At 36.7% G+C, this 27,420-nt stretch overlaps 2 protein-coding genes across 2 annotated transcripts; one reads left to right on the top strand and one right to left on the bottom strand.

Moving 5' to 3' along the window:
• Positions 1 to 10,872: 10,872 nt before the first annotated feature.
• Positions 10,873 to 13,190, bottom strand: EMB3101 (Tetratricopeptide repeat (TPR)-like superfamily protein). Its single transcript, XM_021953164.2, has one exon. It carries the CDS (start codon positions 12,429 to 12,431, stop codon positions 10,920 to 10,922), a length of 1,512 nt encoding a protein of 503 aa, XP_021808856.1. The 5' UTR covers positions 12,432 to 13,190; the 3' UTR covers positions 10,873 to 10,919.
• Positions 13,191 to 22,764: 9,574 nt separating this feature from the next.
• On the top strand, positions 22,765 to 26,922 carry LOC110766692 (uncharacterized). The gene has a single exon (XM_088248469.1). The coding sequence runs from the start codon at positions 22,765 to 22,767 to the stop codon at positions 26,920 to 26,922; it is 4,158 nt and encodes a 1,385-aa protein (XP_088104595.1).
• Positions 26,923 to 27,420: the final 498 nt, after the last annotated feature.

The raw sequence follows: 27,420 nt of genomic DNA, 5'->3' as shown, positions 1-27,420 counted from the left end.
GGCAGTGGCGCGATGTAACTTAATTGTTTTTGTTTCAAAATTGGGTTAAAGCGCATTATCCCCTCTTTTTGACCCAATTTTTATGGGAAGGGAAAATGAAATTCAAAGGGCAGTGCAAGGTTCCATTTTCACCGTTATTTTCGCATGTGTTAGGAACTATTTCCCATGTTTGGATTTACGAAATATAATTTCTCAATTATAATCTCAATTTTCTATGAATTAAACACAACTGTAATATTTGGTTAAAAACGTGTCAATTTGATATACATTATTGAAATTTTAAAAAAAAAATTATTGAGCCATTCTCCAATTGATTGTTCTAGTGGAGAAAAATAATTTGGATTAATTTATACAAATATTGGAATATTGAAACTCCTAAAATAAATTTCTTTATTATTTCAAGGTTTTTTAAAATAAAAAATTTAGAAAAATGTGATATATTGCATTCATAATTTAGGCATCAAAATCGTCACTTGCAAGGGCCAATACTAACTAGTCCTACGTACCATCAGTCTAGCCTGCCTTCGTCACCTTTTTTTTTATTTTTTTATTTTGTGGTGTATATATATATTTATTTATTTATTTATTTATTTATTTATATATGTTGAGGCTTTCTATAACCATGATGTCTAAGCACATCTTATTTCTAGATTATAAACTAATTATCAGAATCATTCAAATTTGACATTTTCTTTCTTGGATTATTCACGGAAAAAATCAGTTGAATTCGAAATTTTTAAGTGATTTGATTGTCCACATTTTTGTTTTAATTTTTTAACAAATTATGTCTTTTGTTGTTGCATGTATTAAATGACCAAACAACTTCGAGTTTAGATGATTTTGTTTTTCAAGTATAACTCTTGAAGAATAACTTAAAAATTATAAATATATTTTTCAAATCTCTAATAGTTGGAATAACTACTAGAAATTGATAATCAAAGTGACATAAACATCACTAACTAGCTATATATAGCCAACTCAAAGTAGTATGGGAGGGATCAATGGCAAAGCCAGGATTTCATGTGTGTGGAGGCCTCTTACAAATTATAAAGAATCAAAAAATACATACGAAAAATAGTATATATATATATATATATCACATATGTCAAGAATTATATTGCTTATTGGTTGCAATCATAATTGTCCTCGACAAAGGGATAGACAAATACATTTTAAGCAAGAAAAATTGCAAGAGATAGACAAAGAGTAGCGATTTAACAAATATCTTTAAAGCTTTTTTCCCCATTAAACCCAATAGAAAGAAAAAAAACAAAATTTCACAAATTAAAAAAAAAAAAAAAAACCTTAGGCCCCTTCATGCATTCATATCATACATGAAAAAATATTTTATGTAAAAATATTGACTAATTAGTATGAAAAATGGTTTTACGGAATAATCATTTTCTCAAGATAATTTTTGTTGGCTTTTATTCCTTACACATCAAATAAGAAAACTTGATTTTATGGGATTTTAGTATAACGTATATATTGACTTAATGAGTCATCATTTTTAGCATAAATCGTATTTTGCACCAAAACCGATTTTTCATATTTTGATTTAGTGGGAATTTGATTTTCTAGTATTTTTATTTGAATTCAAATCGGGGGTACTTTCTTACTTGCATTGTAAACTTAAGTAAATAGAGTAATATAAAAATAAATGAAAGTAAAAGGACAAAGACATTTACTTACATACTCAAAATGAAAATAAGGTAATTTGTACACCTGGAGTGCACCACACCAGCTAAGTAAAGGAGCAATTTGAAGCACCTCGTTGTGCCTTAATAGGTTCACCACAACACATGTGGGTACATATCAAAACGTGAAGTATTTGAAATAATATACATCAAGAAATACATAACAGTATATTACTTTTAAAATATAAAAAAATATGAGTGGGGGCCTAGGACCACACTGGTCCCAATGTGGCTCCGTCCCTGGGAGGGATATACAGTAGAAACTCGACATGTACACACTACCAATATATATATCATGCATCCATGAATATTTGGTTTTATGAATTTGTATGCAATTACATACTTTATTTGAACTTGAATTGTTTCTCGTTTCATCTTTTGTAGGTTATGTGGTTCCCTGAAGTTGGCTCGAGTCAATAGAAGGGGACTATATATATATATATATCAGTCCGAAAAATAAAACGCATTCCATAAAATAATGCTTGAAGGGAAGAGGCTGGGGGTGGGACCAACTTGGATAAGCATCTTGAAGGTCGAAATTGCCGTTTACTTTAGTTCCACGTACGCCTCACGTGACATTATTGACAGAACTGTGGATGAAATGTGAAAAAATCTAACGGTATGGATGAAATTGGGTTTTTTTTTTGTTCAGAGACTAAATTTGTTGATTTTTTTAGTTTAAGGGGTTAATTTCCACAAGGGTCATAATTCAAGGGGTAAAACGACTGAAAATCCTAAAAATAAAAAATAAAAAAACGTTTTCCCTGATTTTTGTTTATCGATAAAAGTAGTTTAGAATATTATCCATTACTATTAGGCCATTACTCGAGTCTCTATTGTCCCTCTTTGATCTTTTTACTTTTCCAGAGTTATTACCTGTATAAAGAATTTAGCATTTTCTCGTTTAATACTCGTATTATACACGTACATACATATTTTTTCATAATACTTCCGTTTTCCATACACGCCTTAAAGACTCGGTAAAATACACATTTTTTTAAAAGCAAACATACAATACACGTGCGTTTGTATTTTTCATGTTTAATACATTTGTTTTTTTATTATAAAATTTTCATAAATACAAACAAAATTCACGTATTATACACATAATTTTCACATATTATTGAATGAATATAATATATATTTAAATATTATATAGTGACCGAGCTTTTTATTTGTAACTTGCCAAAATTTTACCGAATAAAACACATCCGTATTTTATTCGTATTTTTACCATTCCATATTTTACTAACTATGAAAGAATATGAGAAGTTAAGATCATTTCTTACTTGAGAGGGACAAGGAAATAGTGGGTTTGAGGTTCTAGGCCAATGCCAAGGAAGAAGAAAGATGCAATCTATACTGTGAGGTTTTGTTATTTAATTTTTCATTAAAAAAAAATAGTATAGCTACGCGGCTATACTTGGGTTTTTTTTTTTTTTAAACAAATAGTTTCTGTAAATAAATAGTATCTTGTCAAGTATAGGCGACCTTTTTTTAATTTTTTTAAATAATGAGTATAGCCGCACGGCTATATAATATATTGAAATAGTATTCCCGTTCGGCTATACTTGGGTGCTTCATTAATTTGTTTAATAAATGGTATAGCCGGGCGGCCATACGGTTCAAATATAATATAGAGTTCTTCCAATATATACCCTTACTACTACTATATCCTAGTCATATACCCACCTACTTTTAAATCTTTACTGAAAACCCAAATTTAAAATAAGTTGCTATGTGAGATAGATTTGTCCTAGTATTATTAACTAAATTACATTATATGCCACATAGCTTCATATTTTATTTATAATTTATTTTCAAACATATCATTAACTACCTTAATTATAATTAATACTCCCTATTAATAGCATATGAATCACTCCATTTATTTTGGTTGGCATTTCCCTCTACACATTGCCAATCCCTAAAATTTCTAACAAACAAAAAATCCCTAAATTACATATCCAATAAATAATATACCTATAAAAACTATAAATATGTATATAACATAGGTACTTTATTTACAACCAAAAAAAAAAAAAAAGGATCTGTCACTTTGTAATTGAAATTTATGAAAATGTTTTTATGAATTAAAAATAAGTATATTATTTACAAATATATTTTTTTGGTCAGAAAATAAGTATGCTATGTAATTGAAATCTCTGCACATTTTTCATAAATTAAAAATATGTACATTCTTTATTTAAAAAAATAGGTGTATTATTAATAGGTACGAAAAATAGGTATATTATTCATTAAAAAAAGGGTGGAAAAAATAGGTACAAATAATAGGTACATTATTTTATGCTAAAACTTGACAGGTATATTAAATGTTTCTTCAAACATTCAATAGGCCCAAAAACCATAACTTTTTTAGATACTGAATATTATTTATTTTTTTAAAGAAAAACTTACCCTAAAAATTCCTAAATTTAAGCCAATTTAAAACACCATTTCCTATCTAAGAAAAACACTATGACATTGAATTGCAACTAATATGTTCAAAGTATATTCAGCATAATCAATGGAGAAAACAACAATTGCAAATACATAGGGGTATTTTGGGAATCTCTGAAAATTACAATAAATCAGATTTTGAGCTTGATAAGGTAACTTGATGAGGTGGATCCTAATCGTGGGTGTTTACTTATAAAAAATGAGTTTTATTAATAGGAACAAAAAGTAATGAATTGGAGTTAAGAGAAATTCAATTTAGAGGGGGTAAGCCAAATTTACTTTATAATATATTTAAAGAGTTTAGCCGCCCGGCTATACCTGGTTCCTCTTTCTTTTTTGAAAAAAAAATATTTTTTTTCCTTGATTTCTTTTATCGATAAGAAGTTTAGAGCATTATCCATTACTATTAGGCAATTACCCGAGTCTCTATTGCCCCATTTTGATTTTTCAATTTTCTAGAGTTATTACCTGAATAAAGAATTTAGTATTTTTCCCATTTAATACTCATATTATACACGTAAGTACGTATTTTTCAACAATACTTTCGTTTTCCATACACATCTTAAATACTAGGTAAAATACACATTTTTTATAAAGCAAACTTACTAAACATGTATTGCACACGTACATACGTATTTTTCATGTTTAATACATATAATGTTTTACAAAATTTTCAATAATACACACAAAATTCACGTATTATACTCAAAGTTTTCATATATTATTGAATTAAAATAATATATATTAAAATATTATATAGTGATCGAACTTTTCATTTGTAAATGGACAAAATTTTGCCAAATAAAACATGTACGTATTTTATTCATATTTTTACCATTCCATATTTTACTAACTATGAAAGAATATGAGAGGTTAAATTCATTTCTTACTTGAGGAGGGGAACAAGGAAACAGTGGGTTTGAGGTCCAGGCCATAGCCATGGAAGAAGAAAGATGCAATCTATACAGTGAGGTTTTTTATTTAATTTATATAAAAGAAAACATAGTATAGCCGACCGGCTGTACGTGGGTTCTCTTCTAATTTTTGTATATAAATAGTATAGCCGCGCGGCTATACGTTTCAGATATAATATATTTAAAGAGTATAGCGCGCGGCTATACTTGGGCCCTTTTGAATGTTTTTAAATAAATAGTATAACCGCCTGGCTATACTTGGGCCCTTTTTAATTTTTTTTAAATAAATAGTAGGGATATTTGTAGAAATGTCACCTGAACTTATACCTTAGTTTCAATTTGTCACCTCAAAAGAAAATTTAAGAGAAATGTCACCTGAATTTTTCAAAATCTATAATTTGTCATCTGACTTTAATATCATCCAATTTTTCATCCATGATTAAGGGTATTTTAGTCTTTTCATTTTTAAGCGTGGTTTAAAAATGGAAAATCATTATACAAAATTGTATATATTTTAAAATAAACCATTAAAAATCAAGATTCTTTCCTACCAAACATTAAAAAATTGAAAATTGCATTTTTTTTCCATCCCCCCTGTCTTCTCTCTCTATTCTCCCTTCCTCCCCAACCATACCTCCCTTCTCCTCTGTTTTTTTTTCTTCCCGTACATATATTGGTGCTGTGTGTTTTCTCAGTGGAAAACTAAATTGTCTAAGAATTTTGTTCAGTCAGTTTAGATTTTATTGTTCCTATTACAATGTGTAGTTTGAATATTCTACCTATCTACAGTTTAATGACATTCCTTTTAAATAAAAATAAAAAAAGGGTTTGTTCGCCACCATCTCTACCATCACTTTCTTTCCTGTAATTCTTGTATCAAAAAAAAATATTTGATTGGCAACACTTGTCATATCTCACATTTGCATCTTGTGCTTTTTGTGTAGGTGGGTTGCAAGTGGGGATGGGGTGCTCAGGTCTCGGGGGTGAAAAAAAACAGAGGAACCAATGAGGGTTGGTCAGAATGGAAGGGGCTCTGGTAACTTAAGCAAGTGGTCTCGGGTTCGAGCCCTTGTGGATGCAGAAAACTTTCTTGGGAGAGGTCCCCGCATATGCGTCCGACAGTACCTCGGAGGATTAGGCCTGGGCCATGCCTGGGGATACCTTGGGAAACCAAAAAAAAAAAACAGAGGAGAGGGGAGGTGTGGTTGGGGAGGAAGGGAGAATAGAGAGAGACGACAGGGGGGATGGAAAAAAATGCAATTTTCAATTTTTTAATGTTTGGTAGGAAAGAATCTTGATTTTTAATGGTTTATTTTAAAATATATACAATTTTGTATAATGATTTTTTCATTTTTAAACCACCCTTAAAAATGAAAAGACTAAAATACCCTTAATCATGGATGAAAAATTAGATGATGTTAAAGTCAGATGACAAATTATAGATTTTGAAAAATTCAAGTGACATTTCTCTTTATTTTTTTTTTAAAGATGACAAATTGAAACTAAGGTATAAGTTCAAGTGACATTTCTACAAATATTCCTAAATAGTATAGCCTTGTGGCTATAGTTTTTAAATGGGTTAATTACTGTAGACGTCCGTGAACTATGGCGCTAGTTGCAATTGGGTCCGTGAACTAAATTTCGTGGCAATTTAGTCCTTTAATTAGACAATAAGGTGCAATTAGGTCCTGCCGTAACAGAATCCGTAGAAATTGACCATGTGAGTGTCACGTGCTCTTGTTGTTCAGGGTATTTTCGACTTTTCGTCATTTTGTCCAAGTCCACCTCATGCTTTCCCTCACCATCCCTTTGACTAATAAGTTTTCAAGTTAAAGAAAATTAAAAAGTTTTTTTTTATAAAAAAAAATATAAAAAAAACAACCCAGCCACCATCCCCCGTTTCTCCCACCCCTATTCACCATCCCTATCCCCAAAGAATGCCCTCATCTTCCTCCTTTCTTTCTCCTCTCTCTGCAACCAACCACCGCACCATCATCCATAACCACCCATACCCACCTACACCCCCAACTACAGACGTCTACAGTAATTAACCCAATAAATAAATAAACTTACAAATAAAAAATAAAAATAAAAATCCCTCTCTGTTTCACTCTGTCTCTCCCTCTCTCTCGCAACCCATTCCCCCCTCCTTATCCCACCCCCTCAAAACACAGAGGAAGACCAACAACAACAGCAACAGAAATTGCAGATCATTATATGTGCAAGTGTAGTGAGAAATCAATCAATCAAAGAGAGAGCTTGACGCCCGAGCAAATCGGATCGAATCGTATCTTTCTTCTTCTTTGATGGCTGTTTGTTTTCTCTTGACCCTTGTGTTTTCTAGATTTATTTTGTTTCTGGGTTTTCTTTGTGACTTGAAATTATGGTTATTTGAGATATGAAATTGTAGCCATGCTGGGTGTATTTGATTTGGTTGAAAGTATAAAGTTTCAGCTATTTGGGGCTGAGATTTGATGTGGGTATTGAAATTTCAAGTTTGATATTTGTTGGGTAATTGATTTTCTGGACATTATAAATGAAGATTGAGATGGGTTTAGGAGGTGGGGGTTGGGATATTAAACAGCTCAGCGAATTTTTTTGCTTCTCAAATCCTCCTACGTTTCCCCTTCAAGTCTTTTGACATCAGCAACTCCGGCGGCAGAAAGTACTCCAGGGATTTCTTCAATCTGGTTTTGCTGGTCGTTGGGTGATAGTAGGCTGAACCCAAAACTCGAGAGCTTCCAAAGTACTTCAGTAGTATCAGTAGTATCAGTAATATTGGGCTCAACAGGGCTTACATACTCTGGATAGTGGAAGAAATCTCCAAATGGCATGGTGCCCAGGTTTCTGCCCATTATCATCTCAGTTCTTCAGTTCTTCATTTGGGGGTCGAAGCAAAGGGTTTAAGGCGAGTGTTCAGATTCGAAGGAGAGTCTTCAGACTTGAAAGGACGTTTTTACCCTTATTTTGACCGACAAATTGACAGAGTTGGACGGTAGGACCTAATTGCAACTGATTGTCTAATTAAAGTATGTCTTTGCCACAAAAATTAGTTCGCGGACCCAATTGCAACTGGGGCCATAATTCACGAACGTCTACAGTAATTAACCCTTTTTAAATATAATATATTTAAAGAGTATACATACCGAAACTAGCAAATAGAAGGGTCCTTTTTTATAATTAATATCTATAAAGTATAAACTAATGCAAACAAATAGGTACTTTTTTTATAATTTTTTTTTACAAATAGTATAGCCAAGCGGCTATATGCCTTTTAAATATAATATGGTTCGAGCGTATGGCCATGCGGCTATACTACGGTTTTTTTAAATAAATCGTATAGCCACGCGGCTATACCTCATTGACATGTGTCTCCCAACTGTTAGTTGGCTGCTAGCCGCTAGGCTTTTTATTTTTATTTTTAATAAAACAAATGGTATAGCCGCACGACATTACTGGGTCATTTTTTTTCATTTTGTTTTTTTAATAATAATTATAGTCGCTGGGCGATACTCTTTACATAGATAATGTGATCGCTTTTTTTAAATTGTTTTTCCCCGATTTTTGTTTATCGATAGTTTAGAGCATTATCTATTACTCCTAGGCCATTACATGAGTCTCTATTGTTCCCTTTTGAGTTTTTACTTTTCAAATTAATGTTTATAAAGTATAAACTAATGTAAATTGAAGGGTCCTTTATTTATATTTCTTTTTAAATAAATAGTATAGCCTCGAGGCGATACACCTTTTAAATATAATATGCTTAAAGCGTATAGCCTCGAGGCTATACTGCCCTTTTTTTATTATAAAAAAATAGTATAGCCGATCGGCTATATGTGTTTGACATCCGAATCGCTGGTTGGGTGCTAGCAGGTCCGTTAGTATAGCCGCGTGGCTATACACGGAATATAAAAAATTAAAAAAAGCGTATAGCCGACCGGCTTTACCGTTGTAGTTTTTTAAAAATATTTTTTTTATAAATAGTATGGCCGATCGGCTATACGCCTTTTAAATATCATACACTTAAAAAGTATAGCTGCCGACACGTGGCGCCGAATCGCCAGTTGGGAGCGAAGCGCTAGGCGGGTCCTCTTTTTTTTTTATTATTTTAAATTACAAATAGTATAGCCGCCCGGCTATATGCGGGATTTTTAATTTAAAAAAAAGTATAGCTGATCGGCTTTACTAGGGTCGGTTTTTTTAAATTGTTTTAATAAATAGTATAGCCGTTCAGCTATAAGCTTTACATAGATATTGTGATCTTTTTTAAAAAATTTGTTTTTTTTCCTGATTTTTGTTGATCAATAGTTTAGAGCATTATTCATTACTATTAGGCCATTTCTCGAGTCTCTATTGTCCCCTTTTGAGTTTTTACTTTTCCAAAGTTATTACCCGTGTCAATAATTTAGAATTTTCACATTTAATACTCGTATTGTACATGTACATATGTATTTTTCATATTTGATACACTTAGTTTTTTACAAAATTTTCAATAATACACACAAAATTCACGTATTATACACATAATTTTTGCATAGTATTAAATAAAAATAATATATATTAAAAAATTTAAATCTATAAAGTATATATATCGAAACTAGCAAATTAATATCTATAAAGTATAAACTAATGCAAATTGAAGGGTCCCTTTTTTTTAATATTTTTTTTTAAATAAATAGTATAGCCACGCAACTATATTCTTTGAGCATATATATATATAGTTATTCTCTCATCTAGATGTTCGTTCGTTATTATCGTGCATGTCATTATAAATAGGGAGGAAAGCAGGGTGGGTAGTAGAAAAATACGTGTCCTTCGCACGATAATAATGTTCTAACGTCCGCATAGAAGAATTTATATATATAAATTCTATATATACAGAGAGCTTCAGTTGAGGGATCCCTCAAATAAGCTTATTTGAGGGACACCCTTATTGGGCCCACTCCATATTGTATTTCACTAATCCAAATCGTCTATTTTGTAGATATTCAATCAAAGATCATCTCTAAAAAAAATCACTTGAATCCGATATCATTTGTCCATTCAATTGAATTATTGAAATTTTAGTACTTTCTTGAAGCACTGTATTCATTGATTTTGTAGGACACAATTAGATGTTGAAACGGTTTCTGATTCGTCTATTTTTTTTGTCCTTGATGCAACTAACTTGATCTAGGACAACTTAGACGGTATATAGGGGTTTTTAGACAAGTTCTTTGCGATTTATTCTCTCAAGATTGTTTCAACTCTAGAGCTGACTCTAGTCATTGGGAAGCTATGGCTCTCTATGTACTTTTTCAATTGATCTAATAAAATACAATCGTTTGTTTGGTGAAAGAAAAATAATGATTACAATTTTATCTTTTTTGTAAAGTTACTAAAATGGAAAAAAGAAAGGCAGCAGTATACCCTCATCCGAAAAAAAGAAAAAAAGGCAACAGTATACTGATCATTTGGTTTTCTTTAGAAGGGCTCAAGTGCGAACAAACCTGATTTTTTGCTTTATTTACTTTTGGGCTTTTGCTTGTAGGTCAGGCTTCAATGAAATGGAGGGATAAATTTACATTAAAAAAAGCGAAAGAAAAAGGTGGAAAGACACCTAACAAATTTGGGGAGGTTAGTAGGAAAGCTAATTGAATGAAATGAAACGAACCCTCACAATGCTACCCAAAAATATGGAAACTTCAATTGAAAAAATGACATGGTTTTCGTTATAAATTTTGGTGTACTCAACTATTTAAATATGAAATTTTTTATACCCAAATGATGAAAAATGCATAAATAAAGAGGGGGCAAAGAAGTGTACAAAGCATGTTAACCATTTTCAACTGGTCTAACTACATGGAAATCAAGAACTCTTTAGCCTCTTATAGGCGTCGGAGCAAACCGCAATGTTGGCCATGTTACAACACGCAGATGCCACCAATGAGCTCCATACAGAATATTCCGGTAGCATAGCCCTACTCGTCATCTCCTCCAACCACATAACAGCTTCATATTGCTTGCCCACTGAGCAAAGGCCAGTAATAACTCTATTGTAAGTCTCAGCACAAGGCCAATGTGACTTGATCAACATCTCCTGCAATACTCTGCTTGCTTCAAGAAATCTACTCTCCCCACAAAGCCCATCGACTAAAATGCCATAGGTTTTCTTGTCTGCAACACAACCCACCTGCTTTTCCATCTTCTTCAGATACAAAATGGCCAAAACAGACTGCCCTTCGCTACAAAGGCCTCTTACCACAACACTATACACTCTTACAGTTGGAACACAGTTTGCCTCCACCATCTCCTTTTCAATCACCTCCACTGCTTCAACAACTTTCCTTTCCCTACACAATGCGGCTGCCTTTGCTTCAAAGACCAAAGCTGTTGGCCTAAAGCCTCTGTCTTGCATTTCTTTTAGTACTCTGTCAGCCTCACCAATCTTATTTTCATTGTAGAGATCGATTGCCATAGCACTGTAACTACCCAAACTGGGTGTCCCACCTCTGACCAGAGCTTCATTGATCAAACGCTTAATGCCTTCCGTGTCTTCGCCATTACCATAATGGCTGAGATCAAGATTGTGGCGAAACCGCTTAGGGGCCTTGAGCCCCTTCCTTAATATCTTACCAAGAATCTCCACAGCATCTTCAACCTGCCCATTATCACACAAGGCATCTAACAAGGTTCTGTAAATCACAACATCTTCACCACAACCCTTCTGAGAAATCCTCCAAAACATTGAATACAACAAATGGGTTGCCTCGTTCAGCCTCTTATCTTCACACAACCCTCTCATTAGTATCCGGTAACTTTCCCTATCCGGATTGCAATTTTGATAATCCATCTCTTGGAAAACTTGCAGTGCAATATCTGAACGACCCTTTTGGCACAAAGCAAGCATAAGCAAATTCAAGGACCGAACCCGAGAGCTCACTTCCCATCCACAACAATGCTCCATGAAAATACGATGAGCTGCTTCAAGCTTGGACTCTTTCACCATAATCTCCAAAAGGGTATTGAAAGACTGCGTCCAATTCACACAGTTGAACTGTGAAATGTTCTTGAAAAGAGACACTGCCTCGTCCAGAAACCCAGCTCTTGCATAGGTCTTAATTACAGAAACAAAAACTGAATCTTTGCATTCACAGGAGTCGTTTTTCATCTGATTAATTACTTCCTTCATCTCATTGATTCGGCCTGAGTTTCCGAGTATGCTGATCATGTTGGCATAAACTGGACCGTTGTGACGGTAATTGGGGTATTTGCATTTAGCTTCACTGAAAATTTGGAAAGCTGTTAATGGGTTTTTCTGCTTTCGTATAATCTGAGAGAGGTTCGTGGGTGTTAGAAGCCTCGGCCATCTTATACTCATGGTGATCCAATATTGACCACTGTCACTCTGTGATCTTGCACTACGCCAGAAGCCTGCATTCTCTGAGCGACAAAGAGATGAAGCGCAACAATGAAGGATTCCTATTAAGAGGCATGAAGCCAGCAGCAGGATGATTTGGCCCTTTTGCTACAGTTGCAGGCCCTGCATCAACCTGCTTAGTTGTTGAAGATGAGGATTGGCAGCAAGCTAATTTGGGAGCTCTTTTGGCATCTTATTGAACAAAACAACGATTAGCTGTTCTCTGCCACACAGCCCTTGCTTCCGCTGCTGCCATCAACTTCCTATTCTTTTGCACATTTTACTCCGCAAAAGGAGAATATGCTACTCTTTTAACACCCAAAACCCATTAGAGAAAATACAAAACAATTATACTGCAGAAGAATCCAAGATAGATTTCAAATCATAGTTGCCTAATTCGCTCACCCCCTACGAATTTTGACCTGGATTGAGCGTACCCAATCGCGGTACGGTATCAATCTGGAACGAAAGATTTAACGACTCAGTTCCAGAGGCGAGAACAGTACCTGATAGACGACGTCGCTGCTACAGAACAGTAACTGACCGCCGACAGCAGACAAGCAATCGAGGGCACATGAGGGACTAGGGAGAGTGCTATAGCTGATGAGCCCACGTTTGATTCTTGGTCTCTTGGCATAAGGGGAAGCAAGATTTTTGGTTCGGAGAGGATTTTTTTTGGACGAATGGATTCCAAGAGCGTCATTTGGTTGGATTGATTTTTTCTTTTTTAAAGTTTTTGTTTTTGTTCAAGTTAAATTAATATTTTCTACAGTAAAAATAATAAAACAGTGACATACTGATATTTAAATTAGTTTTTTTTTTCTCAACCCTTAGATTAGATCCAAGGGTGAGTGATCAAAACTTCATTGGACCCTAGGGTCCAGGAGAACGGGACTGTTCAAGAATTTCTAAAGAAGAAGGAAAGCCACGGTTCTTTCAATACATTGAACAAATAAAATAGGGATTTTTGTAGAAATGTCACATGAACTTATACATCAGTTTCAATTTGTCACCTTAAAGAAAAATTTAAGCAAAATGTCACCTTAAGTTTTTGTCACCTGACTTTAACATCATCCAATTTTCCATCCATTTTAAAGGTTGTTTCAGTCTTTCAAATATGTAAACCCTCTTTTTTATATAATTTAAATATAAAGCTATGTAAACCCTCTTACTTGGAAAGACTAAAATACCCTTAAAAATAGATGGAAAATTAGATGATGTTAAAGTCAGGCGACAAATCATGAATTTTGAAAACTTAAGGTGACATTTGGCTTAAATTTTTCTTTAAGGTGACAAATTGAAACTGATGTATAAGTTCAGGTGACATTTCTACAAATATCCCAATAAAATACATAACTTATTGAGTAAATACAAAACCACTTATTCATAAAAATAAATAAGTCCATAATTAAAATTTGCAAGTAGAAACAAAAATTAAAGTTTATTGTTGAAACTTCAAAACAAACAAAACGAAATTTGAAAATACTTAAAATTAAAAATAGCCACAATTTCTTCAACCTCAGGAAAATGTTTGGCATATATTTCACTTGCCATAATATCTTTTATTTCGCAAAGCATATTATCCATACTTTCATAAATTTTACCTATCTTTTGGTCATCACCATCAGCAAATTTTACCACCAGATAAATTGGCTTTGTGAAATCTAATATTACCTCAACATGTTCCCAAAAATTATCATTTTGCACAGTATTTTGAACCACATTAGCTAAATTTCTTTTGCCTTAATCTAAATTTTTCAACAAATATTTCCATGCTCTTTGAATAACAGTAGTTTGTTGTGCTGCTCTACAATCAACTAGCCTCTTTAACAAGATATAATGTGACGCAAATCTTATTTTAGCTACTTTCAAAAACTCTAAATGTGATACACTCTTAAAAATTGCCAAAGCATGTGTGTGGTTTATAAAAAATTTGACAATTGACTTTTCAGATTTATAAATATTTGTAAGCCACTCAAACATTTTTGCAAGATCTTTAAAAATGAGATTTAAGGTATGAACACATGGAGACAAAAAAAATATGCTCATGCACCTTTTCAATCTCTCTCCCAGCTATGACACAATTACTTGCATTGTCAATTACTACTTGGAGAACATTATATGGCCTCACTTCTTCAATTGCTTCAAGCAAGAGGCTTGCAATCTCTTTACTAGTCTTTTCAATCCCTAACATATCATGTGCACGCAAGAACATAACACCATTGTTATTGGCATCAATGACATTGATCAGTGGCTTATGCTTTACATTTGTCTACCCGTCTGATACAATGGACACTCCATGACTATACCATGTATCTTTTATTGGAGCAAATTATCTTTCAACACTATTTTTTTTTTGTTGCATCCAACAATGCAGTTCTAGCTTCTTCCTATGAAGGAGCCTTATATCCCTTGGGACCGTTGTTAATGGATATAACCATCTCATGGAATTGGGGGTTACTTAGTACATTGAATGATATGTCATTAGCGTATAGTCCTCTCATAACCTTGATATTCACCATGTCTCTATCCATAGTTTTGAACGCATCTTGGATTGGTCTCGTTGTGGATGAGGATTGTCTCCTCATCAACGTAGAAGTTTTGAAAGAAGAAACAATACCTTAAAAACAATAAATGAATACAAAAAATAAGTATTATGATTAAAAAAAATATATAATAACAAAGGAAATAGTTTGACCAAATCAAAATAATAACAAATGAAATAAATAAAAAATCACTTTTCACTTGTGCATATTGTACTTTTCTTCCTATTTTGTCCAATTCTTCATGATTATTCAACACATCTTTACATCTAGCTATATCAGACATTTTCCCAAGTTGAGAACCCAAGAAATGAGCATGGATGCGAGTATGTGTACTTCTAAACTTATTGTCGCAGTGCTTGCAAGTCCATGACTTCGCACCACTTGGATTCTTTCCAGATGTCACTTTATTGAGTAATGGTTTGACATCCATTTCACCAGACTAACTACATTTCTTGTTAGACGGTTGACTAGAATTTTTGTTAGAGGATTGAGATTGACTGACGTTGGTAATTTCAATAATATCCTCATTTTGGTTCTCATCAGATGAGATTGAATGTACCTCATCATCTTCTACTTGTTGCACTTCTCTTTTTCTTTTTCCAAAAATCATCTTTGAAATATTTTTCTAATCATTGACTAAGAACAATCCACTAGTACATATTTATAGGAGTGACCCTCAACAATATGGTACATGTATTATAATTAAAATCAAGTACATACATTTGTAGAATGATTGTAGGATGATTCATCTTATTTGTACCAAATTTGGCCAAGCACTCCCAAGCCATTCTAAGCAAGGAGAAGGGAGTCCCACATCGACAATGTTAAATTTCATAGGGACGGGCCAACGGCCCACTACTAGTAACACCGATATTGTCCTTAACTTAACCACTTACAAGACCCATTAGGTGTGAGGTTTTATCACAAAAGGCCTCAGAGTTATTAGGAGTGGAACAACTTATTATAAGTTGTAATTTATTCAATCAAGTTTTCGATGTGAGACTTTACATTCTTCAACACGCCCCCTCACGTGGGACCACCACATAATGGGCCACACGTGGAGCCAAGTCCATGTCGTAGTCAAACATTCAAGCCTAACACGTGAACACCACGTATTGGGTAAGGATAAATATGCAAGCCCAACGTATGAACACCACATGTTGGGTAGTGGTAAATGCCAAATTCAGACCTAGTCAATCAACCCACTCGGATATCATGTTAAATTTCAGAGAGGGGCTAGCGGCCCACTATTAGCAATACCGATATTGTCCCCAACTTAACCACCTACAATGCCTAGTAGGTGGAGGGTTTTATCACAAAAGGCCTCGGTGTTATTAGAAGCGGAATTACTTATTATAAGTTGTAATTTATTCAGTCAAGTTTCCGATGTGAGAGTTGTTGTCCACATGTCTCCAACTTATGTTGTAGGTTGATGTCGTAGATGGAGAAGTGTTACTAAAGTGTTGTTCAACATTTGGTGAGGTGTCGTTTGGCAATTGGGTTGTTGCCTAGCAATTGAGGAGGTGTCATTTAGCAATTGATGGGTGCCATTGGTGAGAGGCTTCGCCCAAGAAGTGTCGTTTGGTTGTGTCGTAGGTGCTATTTTGGAGGCGTCGCACAAGAGCTCTAGTTCGGTAGATGTTGTTAGTGCCATAATGGAGAAGTGTCTCCATGAGGTTCCGTAAGCAATGTATGTCCATGAATGCCATTTGATAGTGGCATTAAGGCCGAATCGAAGGCGTAGTCCACATGGTGTCATTTAGAAAGGCATGGGTGCCTTGGAATTTGCAGATTGGTTGGGGGCAGCCTTAAGTGCTATCATTTGGAGCTGCCATAATGTAGTGTTACAAACTGTGAGAGCCAACTTCTTGCTTTTAAATATACTACTCAGCACATCTTAAATATAAATCAGGTGGCACATGGTTCTGAAACAGAAGAATATATGACGTTATACCTTGTGGGTTCAAATGAGGAAGAGTTGTTGTTGGTTCACTGCTGTAGTACTTATACATATCATTACCGTGTGACAAATGGATTTAGAATTTTCAAACTGAATTATGATAAGCATGAGTGGATTGAGAAAAATGACTTTGGTGATTTTGCATTGTTTGTGGGTGATAATTCTTCAATATCTGTCGCGGCTTCAAAAATTCAAGGATGTGAGTCGAATTACATATACTTCTACACTGATTGTGATCATGTGGTAAGATATTGTCCGTTTACAGAAAGTCAAAGGATTTTAATCCTGCACATGCTAAAACCAAGATGAAGAAGTTGAAGCAACCTCCAATTTGGTTTTTGCCATCAATTTATATGTAAAAATTTGTCACATTTCTTCTTATCTCCAAACATTTTAAGCTATTTTTTTGAGGTTTTGTTTTAAAGATGTGGCTTCAGTATTGAATATTTGATATTTGATACTTTTTTTTATTTATCGCAACTTGGTCATGGATTTTTGTTAGGCCATCTCCAGCCATGGGCTATATCCCAAATATAGCCCTAAAATAATACAAAACTCATCTCCAGTCATGGGCTAAACAAAAATTTGGCCAAATTTGGAGGGCCACATTTGGCCCTTTAGCCCTTCAACTAGGCCACATGTAGCCCAGCTTTAGGAATAGGCCAAATTTGTAGTGGGACCCATGCATTTGCTTTTCAACAGCCACATTAAAGCACGCTAAATATATATAGATTTTTAAAAGCCTTTTGGAATATTTCAATTCGTAGTGTTTAAGAAAAAAGTATAAAAATTGTTGATAATGACCGTTGGAGGTGAGACCTACCCACTCCCTTTTTTTTTTTTTTTTTTAATAAAATAATTTTTTTTTTATAAAATAATAATAAAAATAAATGTGGTCAGCTTTTCAAATCTTTTCAAGTGTTGTTTAAAAAAAATTGTAAAAAATTCTTGTTCATGACCGTTTGAGCTCAAACATTGAAACCCATCCTATTTTTTTAAATGTCTTCACGCTTTTAAATGTTTGGTGTTGTTTAAAAAAATTATAAAAAATTATGGGTCATGATCGAGCCATGTGGACACAAAATCTTATCAGAAATCTTGTTCTTATCAACGTATACATGTCATATATGGAATATTGTCTCTAAATAGTAGTTTAATTAAATTAAACAATATATAGTTGTGGAATGTATGAGTGTTGTACCATAGTTTTTCTCAAAATAATAAATTATGAAGGACCCTAAAATATAGCCCTGCATGGTTGGAGATGGAAAAATTTAGCCTTGCACTATTCTTTAAAAAATTAATATTTTGGGGGCCTAAAATTTTAGCCATGGACTACATTTAGCCCTATAGCTGGAGATGGATTTAGTGCACTAATTGAAAACCGTAGAGAACGATACAAGGACAATAACATTATTGAAATATGTTACCCAAGCAGACAATTATTATTATTTTTCTATCGAAATGAAATTATAATGAAATTACTAACCACCAACTTGATGGCTTTAAATAAGGACTCAACGATGATGGTTGGGTGTGTAACTTTGTTGGTTGTTTTGATTGATGATATGATGAATAAACCAAGTGTTACGTGACTTTTGAGTTGGATATGATTTAATTAGAAGATAATGTTGATGATGATAGATGCAAATTGCGCTACAAATCCACAATCCATCTTTCACAATCATGAGACCCAATACTTGTTTGGTGGGCAGGATTGGACTTGACAACTCCAATTAAATTGGAGACATAGGTCCAGTCCGTCATTGCTTCAAGTGTTTGAACTGAGTTTTCGGACATAAATCTACAAGTAGAGCAAAGAAAATGTAAGTAAAATGAAGACATAAGACCATCTCCAACCCAATGGGTGGAAACCCAAATTATAGGTTTTGAGTCCAAAAAATTTCTCCAACCCATATATTTGGAGGGGTGGAAATTTGAGAAATCTCAAATTTGGACTGGAATTCCACCCAAACTATTGCCTGGACTGATAATGTTTGTGGGCCCCAAATCTGCTTTTTCTTCTTTGTTTTTTCCTTGTTAGCCCACGTGAGCAACTAAAAGTGCTGGCCCCACGTGAGTTTTGCAACAAGCTGGCCATTTGATTGAATCTCAATGGCTACTTTTTCAAAATTATGCTGTGCTCTTTTTCTTTTAAAAAAAAAAAAAATATTCCAACAGCTATAATTTGTGTCAACCAAAAATCTTTTTTTTTTTTCTCCCTTTGTTATATTTTTTTATTTTACTTTCATCCTTATATTTTTATTTTTAAGTGAAATTCTATTATGTTTTGGAATTTTAATTTTTTTAGGTTAAAATGTTTAGAAAATTAAATTACGAATGTTGAAACAAAAATAATGTCAAGAAAAATTAACGAGAAAAAAAATTTAGGGGTTAATCATTCTTAAACAATTTAATAAAGTTGCGGACTCAAATTATGAGTCTGCAAGGTTGGAGGAAAAAAAAATTTGAGTCCTGAAAATACATGAATAGTGTATTTTGGAGGGTGGAAATTTGAGTTTAGTCCCAACATGGTTGGAGATGGTCTAATAATCAAATTCTAGATGAGAGGAATTCAAATATCTTAGTCTGACAGACTTGGAGCAATACAGAAATATCATAGTGCATAAAATATATAACAAAATGTTAAGCCAGCAAATGATAAATTCAATACAATCTTGTGAAAAGTTGAACTTAATCCTTTCTGAACATTAATTAAATTCATGACCAGTCCAAAAAGAACCACAAAAAATTTTTAGGAACAAAATATTAGGAGAACAAACTGGTATTAAGAACAAATCTTAAACTGAGGCAAAAGATTAGTGCTCATATGATATTGATGAGGTTACTGGGGAGTGGAAAGAACAAGTAATGGTTAGGGATATAGAATTTCTGCCTCTACATACACAAAATCCTCTCTTAAGTTCTTAAGTAAGGACCTATTGTTTTATGACATAACATGACTACATTTAGTAAAGAGGATAAACAAGAAAACGAAAAGTTGTCACAGGTGTTACGATTGGAGGTGCTTAGATCTTGTCGTTCGGTAAGATCTAAGTTTGGGCCCACTATTGGTCCTCCAGTTTTGAACATAAACACATCAAATTATTATCCATTAGTCCATAAATGGTACATCTTCCGATATAATGATTAGATGTGTAGGATGATTCATCTAATTATTGTCCACTAGTCCATCCATATATGATACATGTTCTGATATAATGATACCATCTAATCATTAACGTACTACATATGTGTAATATATAATACATTAATATATGAATTGTTGTTAAGTTATACATCAATACATGATATATTAATACATGTATCATTAACATATGTGCAATATATGATACATTAATAAATGAATTGTTGTTAATTCTACTAATACATCGTTTCGAATTAATACAATACATGAATTGCGATTTGTAATATTGTACCGACTATGCCTACCCCTTCAAATTCTATACCATAGAAACTAGTGAAATCCGAGCCCGTTTTTGTTCCACGTCCCCTCTTTTTCCCCGTTTCAGGTAACAATGTTTCAAATCAAGATTATGTAGGTTTAGCAAGCTAAAAACAACACCTTACAGTTATGGCCAACCTTAGATTCTTTGAACAATGTCCATCATTATCTCAACACATTTGATAATTTCACCATTCACTTGGTTTGAATGATAAAATTATAACCTTTTGTAGCCAGACCAAGCAACCCAAGCCCAATTTTGATAGGCTACATACACACAGAGCTCTATCAGTTTGCTCTCTCTAAAATGAGAGCCTCTCTCTCTAAAATGAGAAAACCCCTGCTCGAGTAGCAGTCCCCCCAAGTTTTCATCTTGGCCAGTGTCGATATCAGTGTGGGAATAACCCCTAGCCCTCACCTCACCCTTCCCTAGCCTAATATTCATCCACTTCTCTCAGTCCTACCTCGTCCCTCTAACTTTTTCCCACTCCATTTTTTTAGTCCTAGTGGGCTCCAAACCTATCTTTCCCCGAGAAAAATATCTCGATTCCCCCACTTTGCTATGGAGAGATCTACTACAGACGAACTAATCCTCCATCTGGAGGAATCTCTTGACCTCACTAGTATCAATACTGGGGTCCAACTGGTGGGGTGTATTATTGCTTCAAAAATCCCTAATATTGGGGCAATAAAAAATATCCTGCGGAAGGCTTGGTCGACTTTTGGTGAGGTAAAAATATCACATGTAAAAGATAATATTTTCTCAATTGTGGCTCCAGACGAAGCCACAGCTGATCAGATAGTGGAAAGCAGCCCGTGGTCAGTAATGAGGCACTGCTTCTCGGTCAAGCTCTGGCCACAGGACATGGCAATGGAGGAGCTCCCAACCCATATGGTGCAGTACTGGGTGCAAGCGCACGGGTTACCCTTCAATCTGATGAACAAAGAGTGTGCAAGAAAGATTGGAGAAAAAATTGGGGATGTGATAACCCTTGAGGATAAGGGGGGTAGCAGGGGATACCTGCGGTTCAGGGCTGATTTAGACTCTCGAAACCCCCTGGTGAAAGGGTTTTGGCTACCACGCAGAGATGGCACAATAACATGGGTTGAACTTTGTTATGAAAAGTTAGGAGACTTCTGCTATGGGTGTGGGAGACTGAGTCACAAGCTCAACACTTGTCCATCTGCACCTGCAAACATCCCGGACGAAGGTGAATCTGGATATGGCAATTGGATGGCAGTGGAACCTGTGAGACCCGAACCCATTCCGGCTCAATTTCGAGCACCAACTGGGGGTAGACGAAGGGCAGGCGAAGCCGGAGATCAGGGTCATCGGCTAACGGGGCCAAATGGCGGCCGGGAAACGGAGAACATCCAACGGCAATGGGGAGGGACATGCCAAGGAAGCCAGCAACACATGGAACGGCCCTCTGACGCTAGTAGGACACTGCTGGGACAGGCGCGCGCCAGAAGGATCATGGGCACGAGTATTGAAGTGGCAGTACATGGTCAGAGAATTCAGTCCAAAACCGACAATCCTACGGATGCTAGTAGTCACCCACCTACTGTGTCCATGCCACGTGACCTAGATGCTCATACTTTTGGGCCAAATGGACTGGAGACAACAGAAACTTTTGATAATAGCCTTGCCCTCTTTGAGCACAACATCCCACCACAACTCGAGAGGCCCACTAACTGGAGGGGCCCGATGTCTTTTGAGCAGGTATTGGAGCTAAGGAGGGCCCAAATAACAATTGGCAACCGGTATATTATGGACTGGGACTCACCTGGGCCAAGCACACGATCACCCAGAATGGAGGAATATGGTTGTTTTCTTGGAGAAGAACCCACTTTCAGGAACCCTTTCGACACTGATTCAAACCATAACACCAATATCTCTCCAGCGAGCTCTCAACATGGCCTTAACAACATGGGTCTCAAACGCCTTGCCCAAGATGAGTGGGGTGAGAATGGGTGTAGCCCTAAAAAAAGAAGGAAATCACCACAGGGAAGCCCTGCACCTTTGTCGATAGCACAGTCCCAATTCCCATCGCGTGGCGGCAGAACTAGACGTGGTGGAGGTAAAGGAAAGGGCAAATCCTCACCTATGCGCACAGGGAAACGTGCGGGAGGAGTGGTCATAAGAGAAGTCTCAGAACAGCAGATCGTGGATAGACCAAGCCAAGATGATAACCTGATGGAGGTAGCCATCGAGGAGTATTATGGAACTGAACTAGGATGTATAGAGACGAGGGAAACAAGGAATTCGGGAGTACCCTCCCGGGGCGGTGGCGGCTGGCCCTCAACAGCCACAAAATCGCCATGATATACTTAATATGGAATTGTCAGGGACTGGGACCGAACCTGACAGTCCAGAATTTGGGTGATCTAACCCGGAAGTATCGGCCCGCCATTGTCTTTCTTATGGAGACTAAGATGAAAGATAATGCGCTAAATGCAATAAGGAGGAGGTTTGGCTACAGAAACTATGTGCATACTGACCCCGTAGGAATTGCGGGAGGTCTGGCTCTATGGTGGGACGATGATCTTGACGTACAAATCCTTAACTCATCAAAGCATATAATTGATACCATTATCACTACTAATGATGGCGATAGTCCTCGACGTGCTACTTGGGTTTACGGGACACCATATAGAGAGGAGAAGGATAGTTTTTGGCGAAAGATGAACTCTTTGAGGGGAGAAACATGTCTCCCATGGCTATGTGCAGGGGATTTCAACGAAATCCTGTGGAGTTTTGAAAAAAGTGGTGGTCGAGATGCCTCGATATACCACCCAAGATATCTACGACAATTCATGGATGAGGTTGGATTGATTGATTTGGGTTTTCAAGGACAAAAATTTACTTGGCGAAACAACCGTTTCGATGGGGGGCTGGTTCAAGAGAGGCTGGATAGAGGTATGATTAATCTCGTTTGGCAGGAGCTTTGGCCAAATACAACTGTTATCCACTGCCCATCTTTGGGCTCAGACCACTGCCCTGTGGTGATTGACTCTTGCCCGAACAGGGTACATGCAAATAAGTGCTTCAAGTTTGAGGCTTACTGGGCCTCTGAACTCGAAAGCAAAGAGGTAGTCAAACATAATTGGACTGCGGCAGTTTCTAGACGATCAAAGTGGCTTGATAAATGGTGCTTGGGCCTTAACTGGTGTAGAAGTGGACTTCAAAAGTGGAGCAAGAATCGCTTTCCCAACAATAAAAAAAGAATCGACGAATTACGCGAGCACCTGGCTGTGATGCAATTGGATTGGGAAGCCAATCTCCCTCAAATTGAGCATGCGAAGCAAGAACTGTCGAAGCTATGGTCCTATGAAGAAAAGTTCTGGCATCAACGCTCAAGAGTGAAATGGCTACGGGATGGTGATTGTAATACAACCTTCTTTCACCATACTACCATTCAAAGAAGGAGGACTAATCGAATTTTAAAGCTGAAATCTGTTAATGACTTGTGGGTGGAGAATGAGGGGGATATCCGTAAAACTATTGAAGATCATTTTCAGGACATTTTTACCACGGGTGGCAGGCGCAACTTCATGGACGCCATAGCTTGCATTAAGGAGGTTATCTCTCCAGAAATGAATGAGACCCTTCTGTCGCCCCTTACTGATGAGGAAATTGATGTGGCTGCCAAGCAGATGGGAGCCTTGAAGTCCCCTGGCCCTGATGGCTTCCAAGGATTGTTCTACCATACATATTGGGAGTCAATTCGAAATGAAATTCGGGGTGCTGTGCATGATTTCTTTAAAGGAACTACTGAGCTTGAAAAGGTAAACGAAACAAACGTTGTTCTCATCCCAAAAATTCCCCATCCGGAATCTGTCAGCCAATTCCGTCCCATTAGCTGCTGCAATTTCTCGTATAAGATCTTCGCTAAGGTCCTTGCAAACAGATTGAAGCCCATATTGGAGCAAATAATCTCTCATCATCAAAGTGCGTTTGTCCCCAACCGCCAGATACAGGATAATGTAATTATTTCCCATGAGGTTTTTCACCACCTCAAACTTCTAAAAAAGCCTAAGAGGTATGAAATGGCTGTGAAGTTGGATATGAGTAAGGCTTACGATAGGGTGGAATGGGATTTCCTTGAGGCAGCCATGATTAAAATGGGGTTTGACCCGAAATGGGTTGCTCTCACTCTCAAATGTGTGTGCTCTGTGAAGTTTTCAGTGCTGATAAATGGTAAACCAGGAAAGCAATTTCGCCCTTCGCGGGGACTACGACAGGGCGGTCCCCTGTCCCCGTACCTGTTTCTTATTGTTAGTGAGGCTCTCTCCTCTATGATACATGAGGGCTGTGCGGCAGGTTTTATTCAAGGCCTCAAAATCAGTAGAAATGGCCCCAATATATCCCATATATTTTTCGCTGATGACTCTTTGATTTTCCTGCGTGCAAACCCCATCAATTGTACCAATATGCTGTCTATTCTTCGCAGCTATTGCATGGCCTCGGGGCAGGTGATTAATATGGAAAAATCTAGTTGTTTTTTCAGTTCCAATTCTCCGCCAGATGTTAAAACCAGCATTTGTACCTTGTTGGGGATGAGAGTTGTTGAGAATCCTGGGACCTATTTAGGCCTTCCTACCTTGTGGGGTCGGTCAAAGAAAGGTGCTCTGCAATATGTGAAGGACCGGATCAGTGGGAAAATGCATGGTTGGAAAAATCTCCTTCTCTCTCAGGCCGGGAAAGAAGTGTTAATCAAAGCGGTGGTCCAGGCCATTCCGGCTTATCCTATGTCCATTTTTAAATTTCCCATTACGTTCTGTCATGAATTGGATTCTTCTATTGGAAATTTCTGGTGGGGGCAATCAAATGGTTCCAACAAGGTCCATTGGCTAAGCTGGGAGAATATGGGGCTTGCTAAAATGGAAGGGGGTATGGGTTTTCGCAACTTCAGTGAATTTAATAATGCTCTGCTGGCAGCTCAAGGTTGGAGGCTTCTCATGCATCCAAACTCCTTGTGGGCCAGTATCCTCAGAGACAAGTATTTCCCGAATGGAGATGTGCTCAATGCTAAAAAAGGCGCCAGGGCCTCATGGGGCTGGTCAAGCATCCTGGAGGGGATTAAGGTTATTTGTAGAGGCGCTCAGTGGCAAGTGGTAAATGGTCAGAATATTAGTTTGTGGCATGATCGCTGGCTTCATCCTTCCATAGTTAATCTGCCGCTATGCCCTATAAATAACGAAATGTGCAAAGAGGTGCGGGTAGCAACAATTATTGATCCTGATACAAGGTCTTGGAATCTAGACTCGATTAGGCACCTTATTTCCCCAAGAGTTGAAGCTGCAATTTGCTCCACCCCGATTGGCAGTAGTGCAGGTATGGACCGAGTTATCTGGCCTCTCAATAAACATGGGCAATACTCTGTCAAGTCTGGCTATCATTTCTCACGTAATCTGACAAACCTGAGCAATGTGGGTAGACCATCTGGTTCCCGAGTGGTGGAAAAGAAGATATGGAAAGTGATTTGGCACGCTAAAACTCTACCAAAAATTAGACACTTCCTGTGGCGCGCTGTGAGAAACTCTGTGGCAACAAAAGCCAACTTAGCTAGCCGCCGTATCCCCTGCTCCTCCATCTGTCCTATTTGTGAGGTAAATTCTGAAACGGTTGAGCATGCCCTCCTTACGTGCCCATGGGTGGTTGGAGTTTGGTTCGGAAGCCCGCTGGGGTACGTTGGGGATAGGCAACAAGTGACAAGCCTTGACCGCTGGATATTATCCTTAATATCGCTCCCTGGCTCATCAAAGGATGAGGTTAATCGTGTGGTTACCGTGATGTCCTTCGTTATGTGGAGCATCTGGAAGGCTCGCTGTAAAGCCATTTTCGAGCACAAGCCTCCTAACCCGGGCATGGTGATTCAGGATGCAAAGAATTCCTGGACTGATTTTATTTCCTCCATTCCAAGGGTTGGAGCCATAAATGGTGACGCGGAGGGGGAATCTGAGGTTGTGAGAAGCACAATATGGCAAGTCCCCCCCGCCCCTTATTTGAAACTGAATGTTGATGCGGCATGGTTCAGTTCCTCTGGGCACACTGGCATCGGAATAATTATCAGGGATCATCAGGGGGAGTTCAAGAGTGGAAAAATTTGCAGGACAACGTCCATTTCTGCTATGGATGCTGAAGCTCGGGCTGTTATTGAGGGTCTTTCCTTTGCTGCTAACAAAGGCTATTCTCACATCTGTGTTGAACCTGATTCAAAACCCCTCATCAACTGCTGTTTGGGGAAAATCACTAAGGGAGCATGGGAGCTATACCCTTCCTTGGGGCGTATCCAGGAACTGAAATCGAATTTTACTAGTGTTCGCTGGGAGTGGGTCCCTAGAGAAGCCAATGCTGTGGCTGATGCAGCGGCGGCGTTTGCAATCCGAGGGATGGGTACGGAAGTTTGGGTCAATCGACCCCCATCCTCTCTAGTTCATGTTCTCTCTCGGGATGGACTTCCATGTCCTCCGTAACTAGCCTCGACTGCTGTTCTGGATCCTGACCATATTGACGCCTGTTGCCTCTGCGATGCGTCTGAAGAAGCTTTGCTGTCTTGCTATGGCTATGATCTAACTCTGTTTTTGTGGCTCTCTCTTTGGCGTTTTTTTTGCTAGTTTTTTCAGTTGGTTTTTTTAGAGCTTTTTGCTCCTTGCTCTGTTTCTGTTAGAGCCTGTTTTGCTGCTCTGTCTGTTTGGGTTCCTTCCCTTTCTTTTTGGTGGGTGCCTAATGGAATTATTCAGTTACCAAAAAAAAAAAAAAAGAGCTCTATCAATGGCACACATTTATCTTGTGTTGTTATCTCTTCACTTTTTGTGCTTTGCCCACTGAGCCTCTCTCTTGACATTTTCCTTTCCTTTTGCATTTTCTCTCTAAGTTTAAATGGCAGCAAACTTTCAGAAAAAATACATAAATAAGACACTTTAAACGAAAGAAAGTTGCACCATACTATTTACTGCTGCTAGGGGAAATGC

Source organism: Prunus avium, chromosome 2 (genome assembly GCF_965620075.1).
Source record: "Prunus avium chromosome 2, drPruAviu1.hap1.1, whole genome shotgun sequence".
NCBI lineage: Eukaryota > Viridiplantae > Streptophyta > Magnoliopsida > Rosales > Rosaceae > Prunus > Prunus avium.
Note: the sequence above shows the minus strand (reverse complement) of the source record. Positions and strands in the feature narration are given on the sequence as shown.